This window comes from Corvus moneduloides, chromosome 16 (assembly GCF_009650955.1).
Source record: "Corvus moneduloides isolate bCorMon1 chromosome 16, bCorMon1.pri, whole genome shotgun sequence".
Lineage (NCBI taxonomy): Eukaryota > Metazoa > Chordata > Aves > Passeriformes > Corvidae > Corvus > Corvus moneduloides.
In genome coordinates this window covers 7637534-7655605 of record NC_045491.1, presented here as the reverse complement: position 1 = coordinate 7655605, position 18072 = coordinate 7637534, and the positions used below count along the sequence as shown (strand labels likewise).

General features: G+C 58.0%; 2 protein-coding genes across 11 annotated transcripts in view; one reads left to right on the top strand and one right to left on the bottom strand.

The window, feature by feature from the left end:
• MPRIP (myosin phosphatase Rho interacting protein) overlaps positions 1-2013 on the bottom strand; it is a 78022-nt gene extending 76009 nt beyond the window's left edge. For all 8 annotated transcript variants that reach the window (XM_032125850.1, XM_032125854.1, XM_032125852.1 and 5 more), the window contains exon 1: positions 1807-2013. In XM_032125850.1, the coding sequence (XP_031981741.1) occupies positions 1807-1926 (120 nt within the window). In that variant the 5' untranslated portion in view covers positions 1927-2013. The remainder of the gene's footprint in view (positions 1-1806) is intronic.
• Positions 2014-2146: 133 nt separating this feature from the next.
• TNFRSF13B (TNF receptor superfamily member 13B) lies at positions 2147-17273 on the top strand. 3 transcript variants are annotated; one of them, XM_032125861.1, is made up of 5 exons: positions 2147-2197; positions 13102-13242; positions 14163-14279; positions 14790-14999; positions 15883-17273. In XM_032125861.1, the coding sequence occupies exons 2-5, from the start codon at positions 13104-13106 to the stop codon at positions 16155-16157; spliced, it is 741 nt and encodes a 246-aa protein (XP_031981752.1). In that variant the 5' UTR covers positions 2147-2197; positions 13102-13103; the 3' UTR covers positions 16158-17273. The 3 variants fall into 3 exon arrangements, with proteins under 3 accessions (XP_031981752.1, XP_031981751.1, XP_031981753.1); XM_032125860.1 differs by lacking the exon at positions 2147-2197 and adding an exon at positions 10563-11002; XM_032125862.1 differs by lacking the exons at positions 2147-2197; positions 13102-13242 and adding an exon at positions 13249-13885.
• The last annotated feature ends 799 nt before the right edge of the window (positions 17274-18072 follow it).

The window sequence follows — 18072 nt, the reverse complement described above, 5'->3', positions numbered from 1 at the left end:
TTGAGCCCCCCAACAAAAGCAAGTAAGCTTTGTACCAGGAGGCAGCGCAACCCCCGGGCAGCGGGAAGGGGCCGGCCGGGAGCAGGGGGCTCTTCCCGAGCCCCCTCCGGGACGGCTCCTTTGTCTGGGCACGGCCGCGACGCTCCGCGCCGCCCGCCCCTTTCCCGCACACACCACGGCATTTTTTCCAGTGACATTTTTTCCATATTAGCCCTCAGATTTCATGATGCCCCCCCCCCCCCCGCCGCCCCCCCAGCGAGCGCAGCAATATGTCTGATCTCATTGCCATAATAGGATCGGGAGCGGGGATGGCAGCCCTGTCCCAGAAAGGTGTGGGAGGAGGGAGGGCGGCCCTGTTCCCCTCACCCAAATACCACGGACGGGCTCCCGCACCCCAAAAACGCCCCCCATGCCCCAAACACCCCCTGCCATGGGAGCGCCAGCCTTGGGCCTGCGTCAGGCCTGGGAGGAAGAGGAGGAAGAGGAGGAAGGCCCAGCCCTGGCAGCCCCCCAGCGCTGAACCCTCTCCAGAAAGGGGCTGGGGTCCCCTTCCCATGTCCCCGGAAAAGCGGGGGGCTGTAAGGCAGGGGGGACATGTCCGGCACGTCCAGGAGGGGACGTTTTGTTTTCAACTGAGTTTTTTCCAAGACTTTCAGGATCGTCTGATGGAGCTCACAGGGTATCTCCCACCTGCTGCTGTGCACCCCAAGAGGGGACAGGATCACCCCAAGTGCTGGTGCGGGACCCCACACGGCCTCAGGGGGTGGGGCCCCAGGGGAGGTGGCAGTGGGGTGAGCCATGGCCTAAGGGACCAGTGGGCACTGTGGGTGCCCCGTGAGACACCTGGAAATCGGTGGGGCCAGCAGGTATCCCATGGGATCGCTGGACACCCTGTGGGACCAGAGAGCACCCAATGCGCTCCTGGACATCCCACGAGCTTCACAAATACCTGTGATTCCCTGTGCTGTCTGTGGGGTCAGCAGGCACCCCAAGCGACCACACACACGGGACCAGCAGGCACCCGCTAGAATCACTGGATACTGTATGGCACCAGAGAGCAACCATGGGGCTCCTGAACACCCCATAGGATCCACAAATATATGTGGATCCCTGTGCTATCCGTAGGGTCAGCAGGCACCCCATGGGACCACACATCACCCATGGGGTTAGCAGGCACCCCATGGGACTCCTGCACACTCTATGGGACCAGAGTGCATGCGTGAGGCTCCTGAACACCCCATAGGATCCATGGATACCTGTGGGTCCCTGTGCTATTTGTAGGATCAGCGAACACCCCATGGGGCCCCTAGATACCCTATGGGACCAGGGAGCATCCTTGGAGCTCCAAAACACCCTATGGAATACAGGGATACCTATAGGTCCCTGTGCTATCCATGGGACCCCACAGCATCCCTGACAGCCCACGGTATCTGTGGGAGCAGCAGGCACCCACAGGACCCTACAGTATCTGTGTCCAGCACGCACTCTGTGGGACTCCTGGGGATCCCATGGGATCCTGTGCGAACCATGGGGACAGCAGGCACCCATGGCAACCTGTTCTACCCGTGGGACCCCAGGACATCCATGGGACCCTACACTACCCATCGGATCCTGAGCTATCCATGGGGACACCCACGGGACTCTAAGCTACGCAGGGGACTCCCAAGATACCTGTGCGACGCCAGGCTACCCACGGGGCCAGCGAACACCCCGCGGAGACCCAGGGCACCCTGGGGGCGGGCAGGGGGCGGGACCCCGGAGCGGATTTTGGGGGGGAAAACAGCGGGTTTTGGGGTAAGATCCCACCTGGTTGAGATCCTCGTCGTTGAGCAGGTGGGACTCGCGGGGCTTGAAGCAGTTCTGGCACTTGCTCTTGTTGAAGATGTTGGCCTGGAACTTCCTGCAGGGATTGTCCTTGGCGGCCATGGCGCGGCCCGCGCCCGCTCAGCGCCCGCTCAGCGCCCCGCGGAGCGCCCGCCCGCCGCCGCGCCCATCGCCGCCGCCCCGCGCCCGCGGGGGGCGTCACGCGAACGCAAAAACCAACACAGAACCCCAACGAATACAGCAGAAAAAATCAAAAGAGGGAGCGAAGCGCAGGGCGGCCGCCTCCACTGCGGCTCAGCGGGCGCGCATGGCCGGGCGGCGGCGGAGCGCGGAGGGGCGGCGCTGCCCGCGCCCTGCGGGGCCGGGCCGGACGGTGAGGGGCGGCGCGGGGGTCGGTGCGGTGCGGGACCGGGGACCGGCGCAGGGCGGGCCGGGCGTGCGGACGCTGCGGGAGCCGCTCCCGACTGCGCCGCCCGCAAACTTTCCAACGCCGCGGAGCCAGGCAGAAAAGGGGCGGGGCCGCGGCGCGGACGGACGGGCCCGCCCGCCAATGGGGACGCGCCTCCGCCGCGACCGAGTGGCCGCGCTGACCAATGGGGGGGCAAGGAAAGGGGCGGGCGCGGCGGGGCCGCCTCGGCCGCGGGGGAGGGGCGGTGCGCTGACAGCTGGGGCGGGATCGGCTGGGCTCGGCTCGGTTCGGCTGGGCTCGGCTCGGTTCGGCTGGGCTCGGCTCGGTTCGGCCTGGCTCGGCCCGGTTTGGCTCAGCCCAGCTTGGCGCAGATTGGCTCAGCTCAGCCCACCGCAACTTGGCGTGTTTTGGCTCAGCTCGGCTTTGCTCAGCCCAGCCCAGCTTCCTTCAGCCCAAGTCAGTTCAACCTGACTTGGCTCAGCCTGGCACAGATAAGCTGGGCTCGGCTTAGCTTGGCACAGCTGGGCTTGAGGGTCACCAGCCCCTGGACACACAGATTTGGTGGGGATAATGTCCCTCACACTCCTGTCACACCTCGGTGACCTGCAGCGCGTGGGACCGAGTGGGGATGAAACAGGGACGGGGGTGCATGTCCCACCTCAGCCATGTCCCTGCTGTGCCACCGCCCTGGGGCCAGCTGGGGACTCCTGTTTGTCCAGCAAATTTTTATCCGGTGGAAACCGGCAGGTAAATATTCCTGACCAGCTGATAAGGACCCGGTGTGAGGCCATGGGTTTGGCCTCCCAGCTGTGCCCTTGGGAGCCCCAGTTCTGCACAGAAGCACCAGGGAAGGGACCTCAGTGCTTGTGGAGCATCACTGGGTCAGGAGAGAGGTGGGAATGCTGACCCTGGAGCAGGGGGGCAGGGCAAGGTGCCAAGTAGCACCTCCAAAATGCACCCAAGACTGGCACATCCTACCACAGTCAGATATCACCACAGCACAGAGCATCTCCTGCTCGTTCCAGTGTTCCCTGCCGGCGTGGGATGGGGCCCTGCTATGAGGAACAGACGCATGGACCTTCCTGGATTTTTGGGACCAGGAAAAACCCGTCAGAGAGGAGGCGACGGCGTGGTCCCCTTGTGCCCGGCGCTGTCCCGCTGTTTGATGTGGGACCCGGCCTCAGCGGCCCCGCCACGCCGGCTCCACGCTGTCATCCCAAGTAAATAAAGCCCAGCACAATTGCCTGCTTGTTTATTAATTTTTGCTTCATCAAAGGCAGCTTTAATCATCTCTCTCCCTCCCGCCAGGGCCACTCACAGCGCACACCGTGTGCCATGGATTGGGCACCAGTGACCCCAGTACATCCTCACCTGGCCCTGAGCCCACACGATGCTCCCAGGCTGAGAGCGGCCACCAGACCCCCACTCATCACCATTTTGGTATTTCCCACCTTTTCCTTGATCCTATAAATGCAGCATGACCCTACCCCAGGAAGAGATGATTTTCCCTCTGGAATTTACAGACCTTGCCACCCTCACCGCGGGTCCAGGGTTCACCTGGCACACGACTGCAGAAATCCTGCTCCTTGGAGAAGGGTGGATGATTTTCTCAACCAGCTCTTGTCCTTCCCTGATTCCCTTTCCTTCCTCCCTGCTTCCATCCCCAGTGTTGGATTACTCCCTGCCACACTGCTTGCTGAGGACCTGGTGTGCACTGCACCCCACAGTTCCTACAGATGCCCAGCTTTTTTTTCCAGCAAAAAGCCCCTCTGCAGTTCCATGGACACCTCTGAGTGTTGTCCTCATGGTCCCTTCTCCACTTCCTCAGGTCATGGACCCCACAGACTAGAGGATCCCTCCAGGAGAGAAGGGGCTGCTCTTTCCCTAGTTCACGGGGCACCGTTCCCCCAAAAAAGGCCACGGTGTTGGCACAGAGCATGGAGCAGGGAGCAGGCCCTGCGTGTCCCATCTGCAGGCTGTGCCTGCCCCGTGGGCTGGGGGCCACGACCTGGCGCCACGCACGGCTCTGCCGGAGCCGGCAGCAGCTCGCGGGAAGTGGCTGGTGCCGGGGCTGGCTCCAGCCTCTCCAAAAATCCAGCTGAACGGGACAGGCTTCTCCACAAACCTGTCGGGCCGCATTCAGCCACATGGAGCCGGCGTTTGCCTGCTGCCGGCTGTCCGTGTGCCACGTTCGGTGGCTGCTGGAAGCTCACTGCCCATGATATTCCCTGCATGCCCCAGATGCTGGCACAGCCATAGCACTGAGGTCCCCAACATGTGCCATGGGAGTGGATGTCCCACCCCATCATCCCGCCATTGCCACCACTGTGGGAATGACCAGTTGGGGCTGCCATGTGTAACACAGGTCTCTTCAACCCAGAGCCAGTTTTTGCTGGAGCAGTTTTCTTAAATGAGGGCAATTAAAACAATGGGAAAATGGAAAGTTTTTGTCAGGGAGCTGCAGTGGCAGAGGGGGAAGGTGCTGTGGTGAGTCAGCCTTCCAAAGAAGCCCCAGCGCCAGGTAAACAAGCTGCAAACCAGGAGGTGTTAGTCACTGGCTTGGGCTGCGCTGGCCCAGCCTGGGGAGGGCATCGGCAAAACCCTACAGCTCTGGGAAAGGGTTCAGTGGCATCAAACCCCACCGGTGACAGGAGAGCAGCACCTGCTTCTGTCATGGTGTGGAGATCCCACCAGGACCATCCATCGGCTCTGCCCGCCAGGATGTCACCGGGATGTGACGTGCTCCGTGTGGCTGTGCCGTGTGGCTGTGCCATGTTTTTCCGGCTCTGATGCAGCACATTTTTTCACAGGGCCGGGTGCTGCCGGAGCAGCAGCAGGACAGCCGGGTGCTCCTCCCGGGTGGCCATCACTCCCCACAGGACCTTGGGCAAGTCATTTAATCCTTCTGTGCCGCCAGCTCGCCGTCATTACCGTGGAGCCAGACAGATGGATGCCCAGGGGAGAGGGCAGGAGTCATGGCTCGAAGCTGGCAAGCCCTGGGATCCACACTGGATCCAGGCTTGGACTGAGTGGCGCCTGTGAGGGCTCCCCTCCTTGTGCCCTGCTCCAAGTGGAGTCCCAGTGTGGGATGCTGGATGCAGTCCCTGGCTGTGAAGGGATCCAGAGCCCCCCACAGCCCTGCCTGGGGAACATCTGGCTGGGGAAACACTGACCGAGGGAGGCTTGGATGCCCCTCGTGCCACCGTGTGTCTTACAGGGGTGAGACCCCCAGGCTGGAAATCCATATGGGGTGAAAAACACCCTCCTGGATGGAGAGAAAGGCTCCTAGGCTGCTCTGGGAACTGTCTCTGTGCCCTGCCCTGCCTGTGCCAAATTTTCGCAGAATCAGAGTGGTTTAAGTGGCAAGAGACCTTAAAGACCATCTTGTTCCACCCCTTGCCATGGGCAGGGACACCTTCCACTAGACCAGGTTGCTCCAAGCTCCATTCAAACCCATTTTTCCAACTGGGAGAAATAAAAGGGCCCAAATTATCCCCTGGATGAAATCCACAGCACTCAGCTGCAGCTGATGCAGCCCAAAGAGGAGGCTGCAGCTTCCATGGGGTGGAAAAGCCCACAAGGATGGTCCAGAGCAGGCTGCACACGCATGCAGAGGCTTGAGCTTGTCCCAGAAGCCACAATAAATCCTGTCCCACCAAGCAGAGCCTTCCTCTTGTCCAGAGATGCCAAATGTCTGCAAGTTCATACCTTTCTCCTAAAATTGATTAATTACACTGCTGGATGGGTTATCAGTAGCTGAGTCCCATGGCTGCTGCTGCAATGGGATCTCACTCTGCTTTAGCAGGAAAATCCATATCTTTCGTCCCCACCTGTATTTCCCCTCATTTTGGCTGCTGGGCAGGGCAGAGGGGATCCCCCTGTGAGGCTGCCTGCCCTGCCAACCCCGTCTCTCCTCAGCATCCCTGCCTAAAAACGTCACCCTGTGCAAAAGCCAGTGCTCTCAGCCTCCTCCATCACTCGCCCCCTTGGCCACTGCCCCGGAGCTGCCAGCACAGCCGTCGGATGTCTGCTCTGCTGACTCCGTATAATGCAAGTTTTACGAATGAAATTGTCACATGGCCCTAAATTAAATACTTTGGAGAAACCCATTATAAAGCAGCAGCACAATTAGCTTTATCAGCCAGCCCAGAGTCATGCCAAAAACCAAAGCCGACTCACTTGACAGGAGCTGCCATCCATGAAACCAAGCTAACGACCTTAATTATATTTTTAGCTTCTCATTTTTGGCTGACAGTATCCTCAATTACCCAGCCCATAATTTGTGCAGGGATGGCGATCAGCCTCACCTGGCCTGTAATTCCCAGGATCAGCCCTTTTATCCCTTTTAAATATTAAATTGACTCCCACTGGCCAACCTCCAGTCCTCTGGAATTTCCCCAGGGTTTTAGTGTTAAAAATTAACAGCAGAGCTCCTGGGCAGGCTGCAAAGCCCTTCCCATGAGGGTCCTGCCAGGAAAACGCCTCTCCTGAGAGAATTCAGCGATGAGGACAAGGAGTTGTTCCCAACAGGCCAAAACTCCACGTAATCAGATCAGCTGTTCTGGCCAAAGATTGTTCTTTGACTCATCTCCCTTATCTGCCACCCACGCTTTACACCTCAGCTCACAGCCCTGGCACTGAACCCTCCTTTCCCTGCTCCTTCCCTACGCATTTCTAGGGCTTTTTGCTCATTTCCATGCCAGACCACAGCCAACCCAGGTCTTTTCCCATCTGGCCATCCTCGGTCTCCAGCTGGCTGCTGGGTTTGGGGAGCCAGCCCTGAGCACAGCCTGGGTTTTGGTAAAAAGCTTCCCTTTTCCTGATCTGTGCCAGGTTTTGGCAAGGAGGCTGTTGCAGCATCACCCTGATGATGCCTGGACCACTCAGGGCTCACCCACAGCCCTGGCACAGCCTCTGTGAGGGACAGACCCTCGGCACAGGGGCTGTCACAGTGCCCAGACACCGGTGCGTGCTGGGCATCCATGGATGATGCCCCACTGCAGCCCCGGGTGACAAGATGGTGACAGGATGAGGAGCAAAGGGAGGAATGGAGCAGTGCGGGGTGTACGGGGAGCCCTGAACCCACCAGGCTCTGGGGGCTGGTGCAAACGGAGGTGCCAGGAAGGGGCAGGAGCCAGCCTGGGGGGCTGGATCCCCACATGGAAGTGTCCCAGGCCAGGCTGGACGGGGCTTGGAGCAACCTGGGATAGTGGAAGGTGTCCCTGCCCCCGTCACGGGGTGGAACTGGATGAGCTTTAAGGTCCCTTCAACCCGAACCATTCCATACGTTGTTACCCCCCGCCTTGGCCCGTCTGGCGAAAACAGGGCTGGAGCGGGCGGTTTGGAGGATTTTCGGGCTGCGGAGGCAGCCGGAGCCCCGGGGCGCAGCGGGAGCCGGGCTGGGCTGGCCGAGGGTGCCATCTCCTGGGGACACATCCACACAGCCGGGCCCCGCCGGGCCCCGCCGGGCCCAGCCGCTCCGGGGCAGCAGCGGGGAGCAGGAGCTGCGCGCCGAGGCTCCCCGGCCCCGGGGGGCCAGCCCGGGCGGATGGGGACGCGGCCACAGGCACACGGTGATGGCTCTTCACGAGTGGGATCGCCCCGGCGTGGCCGCGGCTCTGCAGCCTCGCAGGGTCCCCAGGGCCGCGCACCCAAAGCCAGGCGGCGGCGGTGGGCGCTGTGCGGCCGCAGCCCTGGGGTTCAGCCTGCGGTGACTCTGTGGTTTGCCAGGCGGACGCCCAGGCAGGGGACAGGCACATCCTGGCCCCAGCGCCTCCGCAGGGAATTGGGGTGACAGAAATGAGCCCTCGGCAGCCGCGCTCGGAGCCGTCTGCGCTCAGCCCGGCTCCGCAGTTGGCAGTTTCGGCCCAAAAGGGCTCCCCTGCCCCTTCCTCCCACTGGCGCCATGAAGATTTTTTGCCTTTTCTTTTGTACCCCTGTTATACCTTTTTACAGCTTCTGTATTCTTAGTGCTTTTTGCCTACATTCTTGGACTTGTTTGTTAAGTTAGGAGACTAAACATTTTAGAAGCTTCATAGGGAGGGGTTAGTGTGCCCCAGACCCCAAGGTCCTCTCCAGAACACATTCTGTAAACTAAGATAGAACCATCCAGGGGAAAGTTCCTTGGGGAGGGGGGCTCATTCAAGCCTCTCATTGGGGAATTTTGGATAGATATGCTAATTAGTAAGACCTATAATGTTATACCAGGTCTTTTGGGGGTGTGCATTGCGGGGGCATTGTGGGGGGCATTTCAGTACATTCAACCTAGATGTAGTGCACCTAAAGATCCTTAAAATAAATACCAAAGTAAAATCCCCTTTTCCCTTCTAACCGTGTTAATTTTAAGACCAAGAAAAGGCATCACCACCAAGGCCCCTTTCCTCAGGTCCTAAAGGGAACACATGTGTGAGCAAATGTCCTGGCCAAGGCTCAGGGACTGCACAAAGCAGATGGGCTGAGGGGAGGAAAATATCCCAGGAAAGCCGCTCAAGAGGAAGGCAAAGCACCCCCTAAAGGTTTTCAGAGCCAAACATTATCCACCCTGTCTGCCTGTTACCTGCAGCTCTCCTTGCAGCAAGGCCACTGGGGCAAGAGTCCAGCAGAAAAATAGATTTTATTGTCAGGACAAAGCTGGGCTCTGTCACCCAAATAGAGCATGGCACCTCTGGAGCTAGGTGCAGATGGGCACTGAAGGATGCAAAACTATATGGGGGGGGATGCAGATGGATGCAAAGCCATGCAGAGGGATGGATTGCACTGGGAGGATGCGTGGGGAGCTGCTGGTTGATGCTCTGGGGAACCAGTGAACACAGCAAAGGAAGGGTTTGATCCAGAAATCCAGAACAGGGGTCTGGTGGCAGCTGCCAAAACCACAGGAACAACCCCAGGCAGGGCAGGGTGGCAGCCACTGCCTTGGCTGTGAGACAGGAGCTCACGGGGGACCACGTCTGGAGGTGTTGGAGAGGCACAGAGCATCCTTGGAAGCTGTCAGAGGGGTGATGAGGTTTGGGGCACAGAGGGTGAGGCCACACAGCCAAGGAAATCGGGCTCCAATCCACACAGCCCCAGAATTTTACAGCCGAAACCACACTGCCTGATCCCTGCTCAGCGAGGAGGGACAAACCACCCCCAAGTGCTTCTCACTTCCCTCTTGAGGGTTCAGCAGGGTGGAAACTGCAAGTCTCTGGTGCTATTTACAGAGGTGAGTTTCCCCTGCAAAACCCCAAGAGCCAGAGGGCTGGGGCCATCTCTCCAGGGCCATCGCTGCACTCTGCCACACTCAAGAGCTCTGGCAATGCCAAAATCATGATTTCCTTCCCAGCGGGAGCCTCAAGCACAGCACTGATCCCATCCTTTGTACCAGATACACGACACGTGGCACAGTGCTGCAGTTGCAGTGTCCCTGTGGCCATGGTGCCTCCTCTCCTGGTCTTTGAACCAAGCCCTGTGGTCCATTGGATGGTACCAGTGCTGCTTCCCACTCTCCTTCAGGATCTGGGATGTGATGGGCCACATCCAATCACAAGATTCTGGGTTCCTCTGCTTTGGGCTCTGCTCCCCACGATCAGGATCAGCCTCCAATATCCCTGCAATGGACACAGTAACAAAACATCCTCTGGCCTCTCCATTCCAGCTCCACATGGCAAGCACGAAACAGGAGTTTTTGAACCAAACAGAAAAACCCTTGACGCTGCTCCACTGAGGTTTTTAGTATCAGGTATTGCTGCTTCCTTCCTTCTTCAGCTGTTTCTGCAGAAAGGTCCCTCTGGACTGAGCTGAGTCACTGTTCTGCCATGCTCCCAGCACCTCGTGCCTCTTCCTGGCACCATGGCCACAGCCATGCCCAGCATCTCTGCAGGAAACAGGGAGAAACCTCTGGAAGCTGCCAGCAGCTCAGAGGTGGCTCTTTCCCTCTGTGAAAACAAGCTGTGTTATGACTGTGCTATTAATGTGTTATTAATGCTTCGTGCCCTGAGCCCAGCCGGGACTCAGTCGCCCACGCAGGACATAGCACAGCCCTCCTGCCTCCCAGACATGGATGCACCAGAGAAAGTCAGTGTTTAAGGCACCTTATTGCGCTCCACGAGAGGTTCTATGAGTTGTGAGCAGGAGACAGGACAGCGGCTTGTGCCAACCGTCCTGAGAACAGGGAAAGGATGGGTGCTCTGAGTGATGCTTGGTCCTGGCAGCTGGTTCCAGTACAGAGTGAAACATCTTTCTCTGCAGAAGAAAACATCCCACTGGCACAGGCTGCCCAGAGCAGTGGTGGAATCACCATCCCTGGAGGGATTTAAAAGGCGTTTAGGTGTGGCACTTGGGGACGTGGTTCAGCGGTGAACATGGCAGTGCTGCAGGAATGGTTGGACTCAAAGATCTTAGAGGGCTTGTCCAACCTTTATGATTCTGGGATTCTGCTGCAGTCCTGTGATGCAAGGGCAGGTGCTGCAGAGCCTCCACTCCAGCAAGAACCTCTCAAACGTGGCCGCCTTGCCCAGGACACCTGTCCCTGGTCCCGGTGACACATCACCCTGCAGTGTCCCTCCCACCCTGTCCCCAGCAGCCCAGGGACCCATGAGCCAATGCAAGGTGCTGAGTGTGCAGCTGATTTGCATAGAAGGGACAAGGGGAAACCCCAGGAAATGCACAGCTCAGGCATTAATCAAATCTCTCTCTAATAATAAACCCCTGAGCTATGCAGGGGCTTGGGGCCACAGCTCTTGGGGCCATGGCAGGAGCCGAGGGGGAGTAGACACCGACGGAGAGTCAGATGTGAGTTACCCCATGGAGAGGCTGCAGGGGGAGATGGGGTGAGGGGCTTGTCTGTGCAAGGGCTTGGGGCTTGGTCACTCTCCCAGTGCCAGCAGGGAGTGGAGGGTCTGCTCAGGGCTCCCACTCTGCTGCTGGTGGTCAGTGCTGTGGGACTGGAGAGGGAATTACAGCATGGTTTGGGTTGGTAGGGAGCTTAATTCTCATCCAGTTCCAACCCCCTGCCATGGGCAGGGACACCTTCCCCTATCCCAGGCTGCTCCAAGCCTCATCCAACCTGGCCTTGGACACTTCCCGGGATGAGGCAGCCACAGCTTCCCTGGGCACCCTGTGCCAGGGCCTCCCCACCCTCACAGGAGAGGATTTTTTCCTGATAACTAATCTAAATCTACCCTCCTCCAGCTTAAAGCCATCCTCCCTTGTCCTATGGTCACTTAAAGCTTGGTGTGAGGGGTCAGTGGGGGAATTCAGGGTGCTGGTCCTGGTGGGTGAGAGACAGAGGAAGACTCACCTGTTTCTGCTGGAAAACCCTCGGCTGGGAAGTCCGGCTGCCCTGTGCTGGGAGCACCACACGTACCTTGGGCTCCCCGAGGAGGGGAGGATCTGGCCTAGATGAGGCCAAACATTTCCTTGGACGTGCCCTCACAGCATCAGGGAAGGAGGTCCCTAGGCTGCAGCCTTGGCTTTAACACAGCCCCAGATCTCTGCTTCCCATACAATTATCCCATGGGAAACCCCACCCTGGTCAAGGACGGCTCAGCTCCCTGCCACCCCCAGGGCTTGCAGTAACCCCCAGGGGCTTCCTGCCCCCCCCCCCGGGGGCTTCTCTGGGTACAAAGATTCTTCCAAGAGCGTTTGAGGAGAGCGATGGCCTGAGCCTCGCTCTGCCCTGGGGATGTCTCCAGTCAGCTCGACAGAAAGTAATTATTTAATTTTACAGCAATGTTCATTGAACAACTGGGAGTGTCAGGCCAGCATCCCAGTGCAGAGAGGATTTTTCCCCGGGAATGGGAGAGTTTCACGTGTGCTGCCCCAGGTAGGACCCAGCCCATCCTCAGCCCCTCTGCAGGGAAGGTGCTGGGTGGGCAGTGGCACGACCAACGTGCAAAGTACCCAATCTCTGCACACTCCCAAGTCCTGGAGAGAGAGGAGAGATCCTGGCAGAGTGCAGGGGATATTCTGGATAAAAATCAAGGGTTTGGCTTTGCCAAAGCAGCAGCTCAGCCTTTGGGCACACAGAGGCCGGCGCTGAGGCTTCGGGGAGTTTTAAACCTTTGGTTCCCGTCAGCACCAGCATCTCCCACCCGTGCAGGAAACAGCTGCGGCTCCAGGCACGGCTCTGGGGAGGGATGTGGCTCCCGGGAGCCTTCTCAGGCAGCAAAGGGCACGTTTCCACCATGGCCACCCTCGTGCTGGGTTACAGCCTCCTGCAGCTGCTCCGTCGCGCTGGCCGCAGACACCACGTGTGGCACAACACAGGAGCTCTTATTAGCCAGCTAATTCTTCAAACTGTAGTTTTGGAGCAGATTTTTGTGCTGCTGAGGACTGCTCCTGTGCACATGGGCACTGGGAGCGCCGGGGCAGCAGAGGATGGGACAAGCAGCCCATGACAGGGACAAGAGCACGTCCACCTCCAGCTGGCACTGGTTAAACTGGTGCCTAAAGTCTCCCGGGGATATTTCCCTCCTTCTGTTGCTTTGACGTGTCTTATACATCAGCTCGGGTTTCACTATGACACCAGAACACCCAAGAGAAATGTCAGGAATGACACACAAGGTCGTGTTTCTGGTATTTTCAGAAAAGACTGTAAAGACAGGACTGGTCCCCGGTGCTTGTGCTCCCACTGGCAGGTGCAGGGATGCCCTCGGGGCACCTCTAAGCCAGGGTGGGCTCCCCGTGTGTCCCCTGAGAGTGGCACAGGACACACACACAGTTTGAAGAGCAGATTTGGCCCTGGGCTCTCGCCCAAGCCTGGGAACAGATGGGGCTGAGGCACAGCTGGGATCTCCCTGCAAGGGGTCCCAGCCCTAGAAAGGGATGAGGCGGCTGCAGAGCAGCCCCGTGGTGGCCACCCCGTACCTACCTGTGCCTCTGCTCTGCAGCCATGGATGGGACACGTGTGGGGCAGGATGCCATGAACAACTGCACCGACCAGGAGTACTGGGACACCCTCGTTTCCCAGTGCATCCCCTGCAGCCTCGTGTGCAGCCAGCGCCCGGCCAGGAGGTGTGATGCTGTGTGTGGTGAGTGCTGGGGTGTCTCTGGACGGAAGAGTCAGGGATGGGGCAAAGCTGGGAGGGAGGATCAGACCCCGGGATGAGCCCAAGGGCAGGCTCTGAGCCAGCTCAGCTTTGCAGAGCTTCAAGCAAAAAACACAGGGGGATTCCTGACAGCTTCCCATGGATAGGCTGGGGCTGGGAACAGCTCAGGAGCGAGACCAGGATCAAGCGCTTGCATCTCTGCAGTGCTCCCTTCTGGGGTCACAAGGCTACACCAGCACTCACGTCCCCTATTGGGGCCACCCCACCCTCCAAAGGCAGGGCTGGGGAGCCACCACGTTCAGTGGATGTGGGTAATGATAAACCCCCGACGTGGGACAGGCACTGAGATGTCCTGAAAACAGGTGGGGAAAAGGAAAAGGGAGAGAGAAACTTTGCACCCAAACCCCGTGCCAGTGCCCTGCCATGAGTCACAGGCTGAGGTTGACTTAACGCCGTCCCAGGGTTCATTCAGTAGCCACAAGGGAACATCTCCTCGTTGAGGACAGGCGATGCCATTCCTGGCATCCCGAGCTGCTGCTGAGGCAGGTTTTGGTGTGTCGCAAAGAGCCGTGCAAGCCCCAGGGCGGCAGCAGCAGCTCTGAGAGCAGCAGCCAGGAGCTCCCAGGTGAGTACAGCTGCCTCTGGCTGGCAGAGACCGTCCCCTCCCTGAGCAGCTGCCAGCAGATGCCTTTTCCCAGCTCTCCAGCCAAACGCCACCCCAAATCCCGTGGATCTGTCATCTTGCCAGCCCTGCAGAGGCTGTCAGTGCCTACAGCAGTGGGCAGGTCTCACCCTGTGCCTGTCAGAGCAGAGAGCTGGGCTCATCCTCTCATGAATCTGGGCGCTGGGGTGGTGGAGGGATGTGCTGAGGACACCGTGTTCATCTCCCTCACCTCCCGCAGAGTCCATGGATTGCAACAAGAGACCCGGATTTTACTACGATGATCTTGTGAAGAACTGCATCAAGTGCAGCTCGGTGTGTGGGCAGCACCCCAAGGAATGCGTCCTGTCCTGCGAGCGTGAGTTGGGGAAGGGCCACCAAACCCAACCCCTTCGTCCCAGGGGCCTGCACTTTTGAAGGCTGCCATTTCACTGGGGCTGGGGAAAAGCAGCCAGGGCATCTCTTTCCCATTTTCTCCATCCTAGAGTGGCTTTTCCCTGTTGTGTGCTGGTGTTTTACAGGTTGGGCAGCTCCCCCAGCCAGGGCAGAATTGGCAGCTGTGGATCCCACCTGGCTGAGCTGCCCCCAGCCCTCGGGGAGGGGGAATACAAGGGGACAGGTAGATCCTCAAGATCTACAAGTCCTACACTGGGGTTGAGACGATCCCTGGAGATAGGGGAGGGTGTGAATGGGGTGTGGGAAGGGATCTCCTCTACCTCACCACGGAAGAGAAGTGCAGGTGAACAGAGGGGATACAGAACTGCTGTGAAATTCTTTCCCAGGGGAGGGCACAGGTGCTATCAGCTCTTTCCCTATCAGAAAGCCACCCCGGAGGTGTCTGAGCTTCCCCATCTCTCCTGCCCCACAGCCACCCCTCCGGGGCCGGCGGCCGTGCTGGAGCAGAAGGCGTGTGCGGAGCAGGACCCGTGGCTGGTGCTGTACCTGCTGCTGGGGCTCTGCCTCTGCACCCTCATCTGCTCCCTGCTCCTGGGCTGGACTCACCTGCGCAGGAAGGGAGAGGGGGTCTCCTGCCAAGCCAGCGCTGGGACCTGCCACTGCAAGGAGGACCCTGCCAAAGGTGGGTGCTGGCAGCACTGGGGGCACTGGGAGAGGGTGGGGAGCTTGTGGGGGGCAGGCTCATGCTGGCAGGCACTGCTGGAGGGGCAGAAAGCAAAGCCAGGTCTGAACAGGGGAGGGAGGAAAAGCAAAGACAATGATGTGGTTCAGTCTGAGCCTGGAAGAGGGGCAGGACTGGACCCTTGTGCCCGATTCTCCACCATAACCCCCTCCTCAGTCACTCCTTGCAAAGCCCCAGGCACAGCTTCCCGCTGCCAGGCAAGGCTCTATAGCCAGCACCTCTCCAGTCTCCATCCAGAGGCTGAGGGCGCAAAAAGCCAATCCTTCTCCAAAATAAACACCTGTCCCAGAAAACCCCAGTTTTAGTTCTGGAGCCGGAGGAGCTTCACAAGTCCATGTGTTAAGGAGAAAAGGAGAAAGGATAATGTGGAGAAATTCAACATGGAAAAGGTGTTTTTATTCTTCCTCTTTTTATTCTCTCCTGCCTTTCCAAAGAAAAATTGCCTACTTACCTATTTCTGCACACACATCACACACATCCTTGTTTACATACATCCACCTCAAAGCCATGAATATCAAAAATCACAGAGGAAGAGCCCATGAGCCAATGTCACACCTGGAGTCACTCCCAGAACTGTCACTCAAGCCATTCCTGTCTGCTTTGCTGAAGGACATGGGGATCAAAGGGTCATTTTTAAGGGAAGCCACCAGGTTTGGAGAGATTTTCTGGGTGTTCTAGGTGATGCAGCAAATCCATGCTGGGAGCTGGATGTCCTCTCCTGTTCCAGGACCAGCTTTTCACAGGCTCTAGTGCAGCACTTCAGAGCATTCCTCAGGTAAAAGCTGCTCTAAACCCCCTCAGCTGCCGCACTGTTTATTTGCAGATCGGCTGGTGGAAGCTGGCAGCGTTGGTGATGGATTCACCAGCATCAGAATCCCAGAGCCAGTGGAAACCTGTGGCTTCTGCTTCCTTGGACACAGCTCTGCTGTACAAGAGACCAAGTCCTGCCACAGCACCTCCTGTCAAGCTGGGGAAAGGGCTGCTCCCTCCTTCACCGGCATCTGCAGCACGGGAAGCGCTGGGGCCATTCCCAGCCCTGATGACGGCCACTTCAAAATCATCTGTTCTCCTTCCCAGGAGAAGACACCCATGGTGTGACCACAGTGGATGTTCCAGCACGGGATCACAATGGAGGGATGCTCCCTCTGCCTCCAAACCAAAGCTGCTTCACCCTCTTGTTGCCAGTGACTGGAACAGCCTCTACCCAGCCCCGGCTGTGCCAAGGGCTGTAGGATACAGACAGGGCTGGAGGTTGCACAGAGCTGTTTGCTTCCACTCAGGAAATTAAATTCCCATTGTTCTTGTGCACTCCCACTGAAAGAAGTCTCCTCCCATGTAGCAGCATCTGACTTCATCCTCCAACTTGACCTCAGTGCATCCCAGCCATCGGGGACGTCTCATGGGGGCTTTTCATCCTGGTTCCACCCCCAGCATCCCTGCAAAGGAACAGGCTGTGGTGCCTGCTGCTCACTGGTCCCCATGGAGAGCTCACCTCTCCCTGCTTGGAGATTCCATTGCATACCAGAACAAGTTGCAGCAGCTCTGTAAACATCTCAAACATGGAACTGGACCCAAGGATTCACTGGTGAAACTTATAAGGACCCAGTGTGGGAAGCTCCACTGTCAGCTTCCAGCACAGCCAGGGGTGATGGTGAGGCTTTGCCTCATGACAGGGCATGATGCTGCACACGAGGAGCTGGGACAGGCACCAAAATCCTCAATGGAATTGGGTTTAAATATGAAAACTCATCCAAGGCTGCAATCTTTCTACAAAACTGGATTTATGTATATCTGACCTGGGTTATCCTGAAGAGCTGGTAAAAGTGAGGAATCAGCTGGAGATAAAGCTGCTTTAAGAGTATATTTTTATCTGACCTGGCTTTGAAAGCTACCATGGAAAAATAGGGGTTTCAATGTGTAACTTGAGGTTCTCATTTCCACTAAAGGAGACTGTAGGAATTTTTTGTTTGGTAAGGAATTGCTCCTGGTAGGAGCCCATCCCCTCTACTGTCTCAGACTAGAGCTTCAAACTTGGAAGAATAAACATAAGTCCATACATGCACAAATTTGTGCTGGGAAAGCAGACAGCTGGAGAAAACACAAGCAGAGTTCTAACAGATTCTGTCCCTTCTACATTATATATCTCTTTAAATGTAAATACTTTCTTATCATTAAAAGGCATCATCTGGGAGGTTGAGCCTCGCACTCTGGTCACCTCCCACTCTTCCAGCTTCCACAGTGGATGGGTCTCCCAACTTCCAAACCTTCCCTACATCCCAGTAAACCTGGGGACCCTCTTGGCCTCCCCTCTCACATCAACAGCTTCCCCTCCACCTCCACAGCAGCATCTTCCATGGCCTCTGCTCCCTCCTGTGGAATCTGCTCCAATGCCCTCTGGTCTCCTGCTGTCAGTTCCTGTGGTCTCCAGTGGTCTCCTGTGGAGACCAGTTCCTGTGGTCTCCTGCCCCACAGCCTCAGCTCCCACAGTCTCCAACACCATGGCCCCAAATCCTGTGGCATCATTGGCAACCCAATTCCTCTAGACGTCCAAAAGTCTTTCAGCCCCAGAATTCACTTTGGCCTCCACCCCTGCTCAGCCTCAGCTCTTCCTCATTCTGCACCCTGGCACAGCTTAATCTCTCCCTCAGCTTCCCCGCTCTCTCGGTTGCTGTTCCAGCTCAGCTTCTTTCTTGTCCTCCCACCATCTCCTGCTCTGCCATTCATCTCCTACATCCTTCAGCCTCCCTTTGCATTCTTGCTCTGCTCCTGCTCTGTTCTCAGGCTCCTGTTCATGCTCAGACCTCCAAAGCCCCTTGGCTTCTCCTCACCCTCCTCTCCTGCTCCATCTCCTGCTTAGTCTGCCTTCCTACAACACTGGGTTCCCCACCCTCACTGGGGCTCTGATCCCCCTCAGGTGGGGCCCCCCAGCACCGTCAGCCCCACTTCTTTTCCTGCTCTGGGTTTCCCTTCCCAGAAACATGCTCAGACTCTGCAGGGAGAATCCCAGAATAGT